The sequence below is a fragment of the Lagopus muta genome, chromosome Z (genome assembly GCF_023343835.1).
Source record: "Lagopus muta isolate bLagMut1 chromosome Z, bLagMut1 primary, whole genome shotgun sequence".
Classification (NCBI taxonomy): Eukaryota; Metazoa; Chordata; class Aves; order Galliformes; family Phasianidae; genus Lagopus; species Lagopus muta.
The window spans coordinates 34,986,403-35,000,980 of NC_064472.1; the positions used below are offsets into that span (position 1 = coordinate 34,986,403).

General features: G+C 43.6%; 1 protein-coding gene across 4 annotated transcripts in view; it reads left to right on the top strand.

The window, feature by feature from the left end:
* ENTREP1 (endosomal transmembrane epsin interactor 1) overlaps positions 1-14,578 on the top strand; it is a 27,947-nt gene continuing 13,369 nt past the window's right edge. The window contains exons 1-6 of one of the 4 annotated variants that reach the window (XM_048931296.1): positions 3-404; positions 2,224-2,280; positions 9,991-10,101; positions 11,741-11,869; positions 12,586-12,693; positions 12,817-12,950. In XM_048931296.1, coding sequence (XP_048787253.1) covers positions 45-404; positions 2,224-2,280; positions 9,991-10,101; positions 11,741-11,869; positions 12,586-12,693; positions 12,817-12,950 — 899 coding nt within the window. In that variant the 5' untranslated portion in view covers positions 3-44. Of the gene's footprint in view, positions 405-697; positions 1,089-1,148; positions 2,162-2,223; positions 2,281-9,990; positions 10,102-11,740; positions 11,870-12,585; positions 12,694-12,816; positions 12,951-14,578 lie in introns of those variants that run through there. The other 3 variants (XM_048931299.1, XM_048931300.1, XM_048931297.1) reach the window with 3 other exon arrangements.

The window sequence follows — 14,578 nt, forward strand, 5'->3', positions numbered from 1 at the left end:
GGGGCGACGGAGGGCAGACGAGGCCCAGCCGGCGGCGGCCCCTCATGTCGCTGCCGGTGGTGTTGCCGGGCTCCTGCTGCCCCGTCCCGGCGCTCGCCGCCGGGTCGCCGGCAGCCGGCACCGCGACTCAGCCGCCGGGCTCGCTGCCCGCCGCGGCCGCCGAGCCCTCGCTGCCGCCGCTCCGCTCCCGTCGCGTCGGCTGCCCGCGGCCGCGCCCCGCCGCCCGCTCTTCGCCCGCCCGCCGCGCCCCGGGCGCCGGGCTGCTGCCGTCGCGGCCGCTGCTGTCGCTGGGGCTGCTACAGCTGGTGCTGGGCTGCTGCATGGTGGCGCTCAGCTTCGGGGCGCTATCGCTGAGCGGCGCCCCGCAGGTGAAGAACGCGTGTCCCTTCTGGGCCGGCTCCTCGGTACGTGCCCGGCACCGGGCGGCGGGACGGGACTCGCGTGCGGTGCGCGCTCGCTCCGAGGCGCGTGTTCGGGCACCGGGCTCGCTGCTGGCGGCTCTGTAAGGAGCGCCGGGACTTCCCTCTCCTGTTGCGTTCCGTTGTAGGCTGCGCCTTCACGCATAGTGCGCGGGCAGCAGCCGCTGTCCGAGCGGCGGGGCAGGGCCCGGGCCTCGGGTGAGTTCGCCGCGGAGCGCAGCGCAGCCCGGAGCGGCGTGCGGCTAGGCGCCGGGCGGCACGTCCGGAGCGCGGGCAGCCTTAACCGGGCTGGAGCCCGAGCCGCCCAGATGGCGGCGTGGTGTCTGCGCTCGCGTTTTTCTTTTACCTTTCTGCTTTCCTTCGCTTTTATTTCTCGCTCCAAATCAGAGTTTATTTAGATCTCTGGCAGCCGCGAGCTTTTAACTCTGCGAACAGTACTGTGCTTATGATTTAAAAATGTTCTGAAGCTGCACATGTAAGCTGGAAATGCCCAATTACTTTAATAATGAAAAAAAAAGATCTTTTTTTTTTCATGCTGGCTCTGGAACGGTAACATATACAGCCTTAAAAAAAATTACCAGAAGTGTCTTTTGAGCATAGCAGCGTGAGTGAAACGTCTCATCCCAGAGGCAGTGTGGGATGCTAGAGGCTGCTGAGGGCTGGCGTTGGGTATGTATATGTATATGGCCTTTTTCTCGTTTTAGGTGCAGCGTCCTTCTTGTGATGCATGGAGGAAAGACACTCTGAGGAAGGCATTCCTTCCGTACATCTTAAATCTTAATCATAATGAAACCAGTGTTGGTGTCCCTAAGGGAAAACACCAATTCTTATAAGTATTGGTGTGCTTTGTTACAAAAACACGTGTCTATTTTGCACTCAGAGAATTAAAAAATGTTTGTTATGAAACTGCAGCGTTATGTACGTGCTTTTGCAACAGCAGTGGTGATACCGGGAGGTGTTTTGGCCGAGTCATGTATGCCTGTTATGCTAGGTCAGATCAGTCATGTCAGGTTAATGAAGCGGCTGGAGGGATTTGTTAAAAACGTTAGTGGGCAGCTTCCCCTTTGTGTTCCTGCTTGGCTTTGGGGTGGGAGCGCAGTCTGAGTTGGCTTAGTCACAAAGGCCCCCAAACTAAGGGTAATTCGTGCTTGCACCCAGGACCAGCTGAAAAATGTGTTTGCCTTTTCTTTCGGTTCCCATTCGTCCAGTGGGGAGTCTCTGGTGCGTGGTTTGCTTCAATTCTACAGCAGTGCTTTCTCCTTCCTTAACTGTCTTGCTGCCAGATGAAGACACAGGGGACAGCCCATGGTTCAACAGGTCTGATTAACAGCACCTGCTGCGGAGGGGATCTTCTGCTTTCTCTTTCCTTGTGTGCATGCTGGCTCTCTGGCTGGGTAGCAGGAAAACATGTCCTTGGTTGAAATTAATTTTTTTTGGCAGTTGATGAGATGGGAATTGCTGGTGTGACTTTCTGGACGTTTTCTGGGAGGAAGCAAAACAGTAGATAAAAATTTCAGTTCCAGTTGTGTTTTCCCATGGGGTGCTCTTTCGAGTGAAGAACCTCGTCAACACAGGCTCTGAGTATCTGCTATAGAGTGTGCCCCGCGTCATCTCAGCACTGCTCTCACGCTCCAAAATGCTTTCCATCAGAGCAGTGGCAAATATTGTGTAAATACAGTGTTTTCTGAGCACTGTTTTCTGAACGTTACCTTCTTGGTAATGCTGTTTTCTTAATGTTACAGGTAATCTTTCAATGTTTTCTGAACGTTACCTTCTTGGTAATGCTGTTTTCTTAATGTTATAGGTAATCTTATCTGGAATCATAGGGCTAACGACATGGAAGAGACCAATGATATTATTGGTGAGTATGGATTAAAACTTGTTGCGTGAGCGTTTTCAGAAGATGTAAACGAATTATCAGATTGTTAGTAGTCATTGGTTAAAAAACTCTACTTCTTTCTCCATGAAAAAAAAAAGACCGTACTGTTGAATCTCTTTTGTAGACTGCAGAGCTATATTTACTGAAGAGGTGAGATGCCATGAAAGGCTGAGTTTATGTGCATCCTGCAATCCTTTTAGGAGACTGTTAAGGGCAGGAGAGGATCGTGTCTGCAAGATGTGCTGGTGTTGTTCACAGAACACCTTCTATGTAGGTACAAGAAAATGCTGGTTTAATAGGGATAATCTCTCTGAGGCAGTGCTGCTAAACCTTAGAGATAGTTGGTTTGAAAGCTGTGGTCGTTTGTCCTGTGCAAGTGTCTGGTGGCAGGCTGAGCTAAACTAAGCACTGCTGTCCTACAGTATTCAGTGTTAGTGTTTCAAATACAGTTGACATTACGTTGTTCTGAGAGGAAAAAATCAATGTGCAGGGTGTGTAAACTGTTCCTGCTTGTAAGTGAAATCTGAAGCTGGGTAGCTCTGAAAGTCTCAGAAATGGAATTTGCATAAAAGCATTTGAAGGTTGGTTTTCTTGGTTTTGCAGGTTTTGTTTTCACTATACTATCGCTTCTGATGCCCTTTTTCCAGGATAAAGCAGATGTTTTGTCTCTGTACAGTGTGTCCTTGGGATGTGTGTGGTATCCATGTGGCCATCAGTGAGATGTACCAAGCATCAGAGAACAGACTCTGACTGCATTTCTCAGTGGTGTGTTGCTTGGTACTCCAGGAGCAAAAGAAGTTTTTGTACTGCTGCTCTGGATACAAAGAAAAACCTGATCTCAGCCTACCAGTCTGGATGGGCTATGTTTTCTTGAAAATAAATATAGTTGCATCTTTCTCAGAATGCCCAAGTCTTGCAGATGGTGCCTGATTTGGTATTACATGAGTTCTGTACTCTTCCTACAGCACTTACTGTTGTTGTTTCCTTTTGTCTGAGGTTCAGTCTTCAATTCTTTCACGCCTCCCTTGCATCAACTTTGTGGGCCCTTTTGGTTTTACTGAAATAGAGGAGCAGCAAACTTCCACATCCTTGAATTTGTGTGGAATGATCTTTTGGGTGGATGGTGAACAGATGGGAACAGAATGCCCTAGGATGTTGTGCTGCAAGGACATGGGGAGGTTCCTGAGATTAAACTCCTGCTCTGATCTCAGAGTTGACCCTGCACTGAACAGGAGGCTGCACCAAGGACTTCCTGAGGTCCCTTTCACATTTTTTCTAAGACCGCAAGATACTGAACGATTTTTTTTTCTTTTTTTATATTTGCAGTTATAGACAATTTTTGAAAGCAATATAATTAAATGCAAAAAAAAAAAGAAAGAAAAGAAACCAGCATTAACTGGTACATGGGGGTTTCAGTTTAAAAAAATAACAGGAACCTAACTTTCACAGGAAGTCATACATTGAACTGGCTATGGTCTGTTGAGGAAAGATTGTTAGTTTCTATAAGCAGATTTATTTTGGGATACATTTCTATTACATTCACAGTCTAGTATCTTGAATATTTTCTCCTGGAATGAATATTTTCATTCAGCTGCCATGTAAGTTGCAAAAGCAGGTTTTGTAAAGAGCTAAGTAATGTGCCTTGTTAGACCGTACAGCTTTGGGTTATGGCGTTCATAAATGAAAGTGGAGAACACACTCAGGGCTAAAACAGATCCCATTTCCAGCTGTGACTGCCTCCACTTTTTGCTTCTCATGAAAGGCTCTCATACCTGATTCTTGCAAATGTGCTTTAGAACCACGGGGCTTCCTCTCTGCCGCCTTTTGGAGCAGGTCCCTGTTGCCTTTGCCTGTTCAGAAATAGCACAGAGCCAGCTCTCAGCCATCATCACACGGCTGTCCTGGCACGCCTAGCACTAGCTCAAGCAGGTGCCCAGTGTAGAAATGCCTTTATGTAGCAAATAAGCTTTGCAGAAAGGATTGATTTCCACGTGAAGGTGGTTGTATGAGATTGTAGCAGAACTCAGATATTTGGTGTTTTGGGTATGTGTGCTAGACCCGTGCTTGAAATCTGAGAAGTGGGGAGTATTCCAGGCACAAGGTATGAATTAGCACATTTTGCATTGCAGCAGTTTGTTAGTGTTTAGTTGTGTTCGTGTGGAGAACTTGGCTGTACCTCAATCTACACAGGCCCTTGCATCAATAAGGACAGGCTTATTCTTTCTTTTTTGTTGTCGTTAGGTTCCATGATTTCTTCAGACTCTCTGCTCCAAGTACCCTCTGGAGTCCCTCAAACACATTTAATTTCGCAAACAGCTTTGTTACCTGCCCAGGTGTGATAATTCTGCATAGACTTTGACTTTGCCTTGTTGTGCACCGGGAGCTCTCAGAGGAGGCTGTAGTCAGGGGCAGAGGTGAGCCTTGCGGCCCTCTCCCTCTGGCAGCTGGCAGTGGAACCACGTTCCAGCTGGGTGCTACAGAAGGTGCCCACCAGGAGATGTTGGTCCTGGAATGAGCTTGTGGGAGGGACACGCTGATGCTGTTTCTTGAGACTCCTTGTGTTAACTTATTTTTGATTTTTATTATCACTTTCCAGTCTCTAGGGGACTGTCCAATGAAATTCACTGAGTGAATTCACAAAGTGCTGAGAAGACAGAGCTGGGGGTGAGGGAGAGGTGACGTGGAGAGGAGAGGAGGGCAGCTGCCTCTTTCAATCGAAGGCCACAGTGGCAGGGAGCCTGGGTAGCAGGGCTGATTTATTCCCAGCTGTGAGGCAGAGGTGCTGGTGGTGCTTGTAGGAGTCAGAGGTGATGGGAGAGGACAGAGGGGGTGGTGGGATTTCCTCTGGAGGAATAGGGATAGATCATCAGATAGAGACGATGATAGGCCTCCAGCACCACAGTCAGGAGAAAATTAGTCCAAAGAGGAGCAGCTGCAGGAAAGGATGGGAAGCAAATATCAGGTTGCAGGGATGGAACGCTGTGAGGCAAAACAGAATTGTCATCAGCTCTCTTGATGGACCTTCTTGCAGGGCCAGCGTGGTCTTCAGCAACGTAGCATCTGAGAAACCCTGGCTCTGAAATCTTACCTTGCTTGTCATTGTCTGAGACTTATCTGTCCTGGGTATCAGTTGTCAAGTGACTGCGGAAGTTAGCCTATGCCGCCTGTGCTCTGATCTTTGCTTCAGAGGAGAAGCTTCCTCCTGTGCATGCTTGCCCAAATGTGCTCATGGGAGAAAGGGATTTTTTTTTTTCCTGAGGTTGTTTGGATATTGGCTATCAACAGTTCTGGGCTGGATGCTATTGTGCGCCTGAACAGAAGCTGATTTCTTCCTGTCCACTCCAAAACTCCTTACTTCCACAGGACTTTTCGTTTTATTTTCAACTGAAGAAATGTGGCTTCTTTCAGAAGGCGTGTAAACTTGCTGTTGCTTGTTTGTTTGCATACACATCAAGAATTTATACCAAAATAGTTGTTGTTTAGGTTCACTTGAATTCCTCATTCCTTAAAATCTTGGCTCTGCTAGCAACAGCGTAATGCTATGCTGGTAGCTGTGTTGCAGGTCTCCATGTGGTACAACAAATAGGAAATTAGTAAGGTCACATAATTTACATATGATTATTGCTGTTGGTGCTGTGTGTATATGGAAAGTTAATACATTGACTTAGATTTTGCTAAAAGGATGCTTAAAAGGCTTATGTGTAGGACATGCACAGATAAGAGTTAGTGACTGTGCAGCAAGTGTTTTCCTTTCACTGACTTTTTAAGTGCCTGCTTGTGCCTCAGTCATGTGTGTACATATCAAAAGTCAAAGCAATTTCTCCTTGGCATTTAGACATTGGCTTTGACAGTGGCAGCAGCAGGGTAGCAAGAAATCTGCCAGTGCAGAATAAATTATAGGGTCATGGCCTTATCATGTATGTTTGTCCTGCTGCTGCTGCAGCTGCTTTTGAAGCTAATGAGAAAAGTGCCACTAACTTAAACAGAATTGGCTGGCTGACACCATTTAGACGGGTTCTCAAAGGGCAGAATGTTCGGTTTTTTTTGTTTTTGTTTTTAATGTGGAAAAGGTCATCCATGCAAGAGATTAGTAGATACTGTCTCTGACATTAGAATACACTTCGATTTCCTGGAGTTTAATTCATATAGATGTTCACCAGAACCTTCTGCAGCTGTTCTGTTCACAGTCCATGTGTATCTGACATTCAGAAGATGAGGGGCAGTGGGCAAAACTAAAGCCGTAATTTGAGTTGTTTTTATTTTTGTCAACACAGTTTGGTTCAGACTAGTTACCTCTATTTGGACTTTTAAAATAGAGCAATTGTCTTTGCCTGTTCTAAATGTAGGAGCATGTTTATCCTGGTTCAAATATGGGTGGGTCCTTCTGCTGAAATAAAGTGGACCACCTGCTTTTACTTGTTGGTGTGTAGTGAAGGAGAAGGTTTTTTAATTTACATCTGCAGGACAATATAATTTATAAAGCCAGCTGGCAAAGTGTGGGTTAAATGTACAGTGGGGTGGATTGAAAACTGAAAGAACAGTTGGGTCTGGAGGGTGGTGGTCAGTGATGCACAGCCTGACCAGAGGCCAGTCAGCAGTGATATTTAAAATCTTAATGAATGATCTAGACAATGGAACAGAGTGCTCTCTCAGCATGTTCACAGATGGTAGAAAGTGGAGAGAAGTGACTGATGCAATGAATAGTTGTGCTGCCGTTAACACAAACTTGGTCAGCTGGAGAAATGAGCAGAGAGCAGTCTCATGAAGTTCAGTCAGAGGAAATGCAGAGTCCTGCCCCCGCAGGCACTCCAGGCAGTATTATGTGCTGGTGAACTCTCTGTTGGAAGCCCTGCTGCAGAGAAGGCACTGGGGACCCGTGCAGAGAAGCTGCTGACCATGTGTCAGTGAAATGTGATTGTGGCATAGGAGGCCAGGGCTGCATTAGAAGGAGACTTCCCAGCAGGCAAGGGAGGGAATCCTTCACCTCAGCGCTACTGAGACATATCTGGGTACTGGGCACTGTTCTGTGGTCCCCAGCACAGGCACACTGGTTCAAGTGCAGCGTAGGGCCAGAAAGGCCTGTAGCAAGGACTGGCTGAGAGGTAGGGCTGGTGAGTCTGGAGGAGACTTCTGTGTGTATAAATAGCTGGTGGAAGGGAGTGAAGAAAAGGGAGCCAGACCCATCTTGGTAGTGCCCATTGACTGGACACAGTCCAAATGCTGTGAACATGAGATAATTATTTTTTTTCCTGTGAGGATAGTCATGGTAGGACTCAGGCTGCTTGAAGAGGTTGTGCATTCTGTGGGGCCATGCAGAACCCAGGCAGATGCGATGCTGGGCAGCTGGCTGCTGGGGACTCTGCCTGAGCAGGAGACTCAGCCTGAGCAGGAGATGCTGACCTGATCACCTCCAGAGTGAGGTTCCTCCATCACCAGTGCCTGCAACCTCAGCCTTTCTCTGAAAATGCTAGCTAACAATTAGCAAGCGTATTTTCTCTTGACAAGTTCTGCTGGATGCTCCTTTCTGGCCTCTAAGATATGTGAATGTCTTCTCAAGTGTGGCTCGGATCCTGATCATTTTTTTCAAACTGTAGTTGGAAGAATCATTTTTATGTCCTACATCTTAAATGGGTTTACATTTTGCAGTCACAAGTCGATCTACAAATAATAAAAAACAGGAAAGTTTTCATTTATGTCTGCTAGAATTTACTAGAATGTAAATGTACCGATGACCATCCTTCTTTTGAGTATGTATGATAATGGTTATTTCCTTTTTATCATTTGATTTTAACACGTCTAATTTAGAAAGATCAGTATGATAGTTATCCCAGATTTTGCAAACTGTTACAATAGAAGTCTGGATTGTTTACTTATATGCTTACAGTTGTATACTGGCTTGTTTCTTTTACAGATTCTGTACCAAAGCAGAGGACTGATATTTGGATTTTCCTCCTCTTGTGCTGTTGCTGTATTTTTGTTGTGTTTTGTTTTTTTTTTTAACTGGCTTCTTTTTAGAGTATGATTCACTTCAGCACTGCCTAAGGAATGGCTTTCAAATTAAATTCTGTGTTGTTGAAGATAACCAAATAGCACTCAAAGTGCATCCTAACGTTAAAAAAACCCTCTGGTATGTTTTTATGATACGTGTAAAGCTAGTTGAAAACGCTGTTCCTCTTAATTTTTATTGTAGCATGTCTAACACAGTCCCATTCCTCTACTGAGAAGCATTATGATCAGGTTTGAGTAAAACCTGCTAGTAGTGAGATGTAAGTTAAAGAATGAGCTTCCATTATAATGTTCTTCAGCTCAGGAGTGATTTTTTTTCCCATGGAATTGCTGAAATGGCTCTGATTTATTTTTGGTCCAGATATCTAGGTAGCTAACCATGGTACATCAGCTAAATTTACTTGTAATGCTGTTGCTGTCTGTGTGTGTTCGGAAAGGCCGAGTTGTGGGAACTGCTGTAAAGCTGCTTAGAGCAGAACTGAGCCTGTGTCCAACAGGATCACCTCTTCTGCAGGTTTTTGTCATTGCTGAATTAAAAATGTCAGTCCATTCTCGTACAAAGGCATCTGAGCACACAGATTAGCAAGGATTTTTCTTTTGTATCTTTAAAGGACATGAAAGAGCTAGTACTTGTTTTGTAGAACTTGTTTTGTAGAACTGAGAACTGCTTAAAATGTAAACATGTTGACATTAATCTGTTACTTGTTTCCAAACTGTTTCATACTGTTCCATACTGTTCTGATATGTAGAACTCCTATATGGAAAATTTTGCCTGTATGAATTTAGGAGAGGAAAAGTTCTGACTTATATTTAAAATCCATATAGCCTCATATAAGCACGGTTTGCAGATTGTAAAGTCTTACACGAAGGTAGGACTTCATTTTATCCAGTGCTTCTGCTAGTTGTTTTTCAGATACTATTATTCCTGCCCTTGCTGTTTTATAGGACTTTATAAAACTGAGGGTATTGCCTGAGTTATGAATCTAGGTTTTCAGGCTTCAGTAGCCAGGAGGAAAGAAAATCATGAAGCTGAAGCTTAATTGTCTTTGTTGTACTTTAACAAATATTTTTCATTAATTTATGCTGCAGTATAGCTTTGGAAATTCTGTGAAGGATCAGTGTTGTCATGGGATATTGCATCTTCCATTTTCTTAATAATTCAGACGTGTTGAGAGGTGAATTCAGTGAAAGGGTATGGCATACAGTAGATTTCAAAAGTTTTGAAAACTTCTAAGATGCTTTACGATTTTTGACATGCATTTCCCCATTTTACTGGGGTGGTTTTTTTAGGGCATCTGGACAATTCAGATGATACTTTGGAGAACTATAGAAAATTGCTTGCTATGGAGTTCATCCAAGCATTTTAAAGTGGACTGGAGCATAAATAGAGCTTGTTGGATGGCTCCAGAAAACAGCTCACTTTTCAGTAGTTGCATGCATTTTATTACTGCACAGTTAATACAGAGTAAGGCAAGAGAAATAATAATGGTGTTCAGAATAACAGTCTTCTAGATTAAGGTAGGACATGTTTGAGTACTTCAGTGAAATCTGAGCGAGTTTTGGAAATTGCCCAGAAGAGGAGACTCCTATCTTCGGTTTGGGGATGAGATTTACATTGCCATAGATTCCTTGCACTGATTTCTAAATTCTGTTTCCTCTAGTGTTAACTTTGCATTGCTATTTCAGGTTAACCTGTTTGTTCTGCTGTCTGTTATCTGTGTGCTGCTGAACCTGGCTGGATTTATACTGGGATGTCAGGGTGCTCAGTTTGTGTCCAGTCTACCGAGATGTGATCTGGTGAGCAGTGATTTATTGCATATTTTGATATATTTATGCATGTTGAGACCACAAAATCTTCTAATGTTGAGATACAAGTAAGGCAATTAAAATGTAGCATGTTGGGATTAAAAAAGGCAGCTTGCTCCTTCAGACCTATAGTTAATTCAGTTGTGAACAAACTCACTGAAATTCACAGCAGTATTTTTATTATCTCTGTCTATAAATACTTACTTTTTGGAGGTCTGGAGTCTTCATAAGCTGTTTATCTCTCACAGGTAAAATCCTTCCAGAAGGTATGTTGTGAATGGTTTTAAAAGAGCATAATTGGCACAGAAATGGTTTTGTTTGACTTGATAGCTGGCCTCTGTCTTAAACGTCTGAAGACGTTAAACGTCTGAAGCTAATTCTGTGCATTGGGTTCCTAAATATATCTCGAAAAAATTCCCCTTGCCAGCAATATGCACTGCCTTTAATGTAAAGACCACTTAAGAATGAGCATAAAGGATTTTTACAGTCATTTGACAAAGACAAATGCGCTAACTCGTTAGCTCATGGGTGGAAGTTTTTCCCCTTTAATCCAGCTGGCTGGGACATGTTCATACCTTGCAGTGAAAGCCATGTGAGTGAAAGAAATAAGGTAGGTTAAGCCATATTGGATTCTCAGAACACTTTTACTGCAGGAAAATCCAGTTTGCACTATAATGCAAAGATTTTTATCAAATAGGTGATGTAAGAAGCAGAAGAAAGTCAGTGGAAGATATAGAATCAGTTGGTAATAAAGATGATTGTTTTTTGCAGAACTTTTAAGGATTAATGGAAGGATCTTCAACTGCTAATTTTCACTCAGTGCTTCACAGAAAGCTGTCTTTGGTTCCTTAATATGTCAGCCTAGTGCAGTGAGAGTTCCAGATTGTAAGCACTTGATACCAGTGTATGGAAGCAGCATGGGGAACTGCTAATGTTATTTGAGACAAGGTGGTTAAATGTTTCAGGAATTTTAGAGTACTCTGTTGCTGGAAGCAGCATAAGGTACAGTTGAAAGATGTTCCTGAAATCATGAATTACTCTGTGTTTTTGCAGGTTGAAAACCTTTCACACTGTAACTATGATTTGGCAGCTAATCAAGCAATTATCTCGTGGCAAAGAAACATTAAATTTCTACTTGAAAACTAAGATAATGATATGAATTTGGAAGTTGTAAACAGCAGTGGTATGCAGATATAACTCTTACTGGTTTGTCTGGGTTGAAACTACCGTTTGGATATCATTCCATTTGTAGAGATACAGAATATACCCATGAATCAAAGAAGATGTATCCACTCCAAACATAGCATGGTTTACATGTCAGTCAACAAAGAATTTCCAGGCTGCTATGTCTTTGCAAGAGGTTGGATAGTAAAATTGTTCAGTAGTCACTGTAGCATTAGTTGTATTTAAATGTTCTGAGTGTATTAATGTTTTGTTTCAGGTAAGAGATGTTTGTAATAGAGCTTTATGATGCATTAATCTTGGGCATGCTGAACTGTACAAATTTGACTTCGTAAGTCTCTATGCCAGTCCAGATATAGTTTAACATGCATGTTCTGTGTTATGCAGCTAAAAATGTTGTGTAAAACAGCTTATACCTTAAAAAGTGGGTTTATTTGTTTCTTTAAAGGTGGTTGTGGGTGAAACCAAGATTTGTTTCTGCTGTGAAGAATTTAATCCTGCTAAATGCACAGAAAAAGAGAATGTGCTGAAGCTGTACCCAGTGAAGTCATGCGGTGCTGTTCACGTCCTTCTCAAGGTACCCTGTGTTTGCTGATGAAAATGACTGCTTTGATAAAGTTGTGAAATTGGGTCAAACAGTGTTGAAGTGATGATTTTATTGTGAAAAATTCTGTTATCTTGTGGTCTTACATACTGATAGAAGGTTTGGGGTTTTTTGCTTATCTCTGGGTCTTGAACAGTGCATTCAAGGTGATCCAACATAGAGTTCTTGTTCGTTCTGTGCCTTATGCAATCACAGCTGCATTTTGGTTCAGATGAGACTGCTTGAGTAAAGATGCTTAAGGTTAGGCTTATGATTAGAGGCCTCTGTCATCTCTTTTGGTAGTCTCAGTCCTTCTTAGCTTACAAACTACTAAAATACAACTTCAAGGCTGCATCTTCTTCAGCTATAAAAGAGCTTTAACATTTCTCTAATGGTAATTTCTCACAGTTGCATTTCCCATGGAAAAGCTAAGAGGAAGACTGTCACTCTTGGATGAATAGGTGGCCTACAAATCACATCTGAGTAAATTAAAGCCTCCTTGATCTCTGTCAGGAAACACTATAGGGCGAAACAAGCTTTTGCAAATTATTACAGTCCTGGAGGTCATGAATGCAGAAGTCTGCATCACATATTTTACTAAGAACTGTCATGGTCATCTTTGTGTTTTCTATGTTTGTTTTTTCTTTCTTTTGACATTTACAAATACCTTGATTTAATCTTTTGATTTCCATAATCTTCATGTTCTTCAGAAAGTTATCTTTGCTCTTTGTGCCCTGAATGCTCTCACCACCACAGTTTGCTTGATAGCAGCTGCCCTGCGTTACTTACAGATATTTGCAACAAGAAGATCCTGCATAGTACGTGAGTGCAAGGCACTGCCTGATATAAACAGTCATACTAACATTATTACTAGATTACACAGTTCAGTAATTTGTTAGATCTCAGTTGGAAGCTTTGTTAACAGAGTTGCATTTGATTAGGATGAATCTCAGATTTCTACAGAAGAAATTGAAGAACAAGGTCGCATTTCAGACCCTGAAGATTTTGTCCCACCTGTGCCACCTCCATCATATTTTGCAACATTTTATTCATTTACTCCACGAATGAGTCGCAGGTAAAGCCTCAGATGCTCTTTCCTTCCTACTTGGATGTACTAGCTTCTGTATTTCTTGAAATTCAGTGGGGGCTTGTGGGTTTTGTTACTCTTCATTTTGCAGTAGTTACATGCTTTTCATAGTAACTGTTGGGCTGGCTTTGTTTATTAGTTTATTATCCAAGTGGGGCTGAATATTCATAGGCAGAGATAGAATGATGCTCAAGCAAACTGAATCACTGGACTCATTAAAACTCTCACATTTTGCCGTGTGCAGGAGCATTTTGTTTATTTCATTGCTTCATCAGAAACAGTGCGTGCGACCTCATGGGTCTTGCTGAGGTAGTTACAGTTTCTGTTGCAGGATTACCTAGAAAATGATAAGAAAACAGTTTTACACTGAGAAAGCCATCCAAACCTCACTGAAAACAATTGATAAATGACAGTTGGTTCTAGCACCTAATGTGTTTGCTTGTTCAACAGACTGGTGTATGTAGCCATCTCTGTGGCAGCGGAGGCATCTATTGAAATGTGCTTGTCACAGCTTCCCATCCTGGGGAGGGGCTGTTGTCTTTGTCAGGCACAGCAGCCTTGATGTCGTATCTTTCATGCAGCAGCGTTTGTCTTTTCAGCACAGCAGGAGCCACTGGGCTGTATTTCAGCGTTTTGCAGTCTGGAATAATGCAGCTGCCTCACCCATTACAGCATTAAATCTTGCTGATAACATCCAAGCACAGATGACAGCTTTGCGAAGTGGGGCTGCTTCTGTGAAGGCACTGAGGCCAGTTATGTGGCAGTGCAGAATTCACAGCAGCAGTCCAGCCTTCTTTTCTTCCCTAGCAGGCCAGGCACTGTGTCTCATCCCGACATGGGCTGTGGGATGGCTGAAGAGCAGCCTGGCCTCTTCTTCACCCTGATGCATGTCACCTGCCTTCCTGGGCCAGGCAGCTACAGTGTGAAGGAGGCCAAGAAATCTACCTCAGTCGATTTTAAAAATATTTATTGTTTGGGGATTGGGCATTTGCTGAAGTGCTAGTGTGTTTGCTCACATGGTGTGTTCTCAGATCTGATGTGCTCTCAGACTGAGCCCGCACCACTTATTTCTCAGTGGCTCTGTGTGGCCTTGCTGTTGAGAGACATTTCTGTGAACCCAGAGACGTGTGCTACTGCTGGGTGGAGGTGTGAGGGCAGGAGGTGGCAAAGACAGGCCCTTGCCTGTGCTCAGAGTGCCCTGCGTGGGTGCCCAGGGATAGCCTTTGCTACTCTTTCCCATGCCACTTCCAAACCCCTGTGTCACCATTTCAGCAAGGGTGGCACTTGATGTTTCCTCACACATGCACCTAAATCTTTTGGTTCTGTAGATGTGGAAAGTGGAAATTAGGAGGCAGAGAACAGAGTGCACTTAAGGGAATGCTTTTCTGGCTACATGTTCTCTAATGAGATGTAACACAATAAAATTTTTCTGCAGCATTGATTTTCAAGATCTGACTGAGCTGTGTAGACCAGCTCATGTTTAAAAATGAAGTCAAACTAAGGTTCAAGATCTGTTTGGTCATTTGGTGCAGCGGCTGTAAGCTCAGCATGTATGTGGAATAACTGAAAAATATAACACCAGAGGAACATTCATGTCAGCTGCTGGAAAGCTTCAG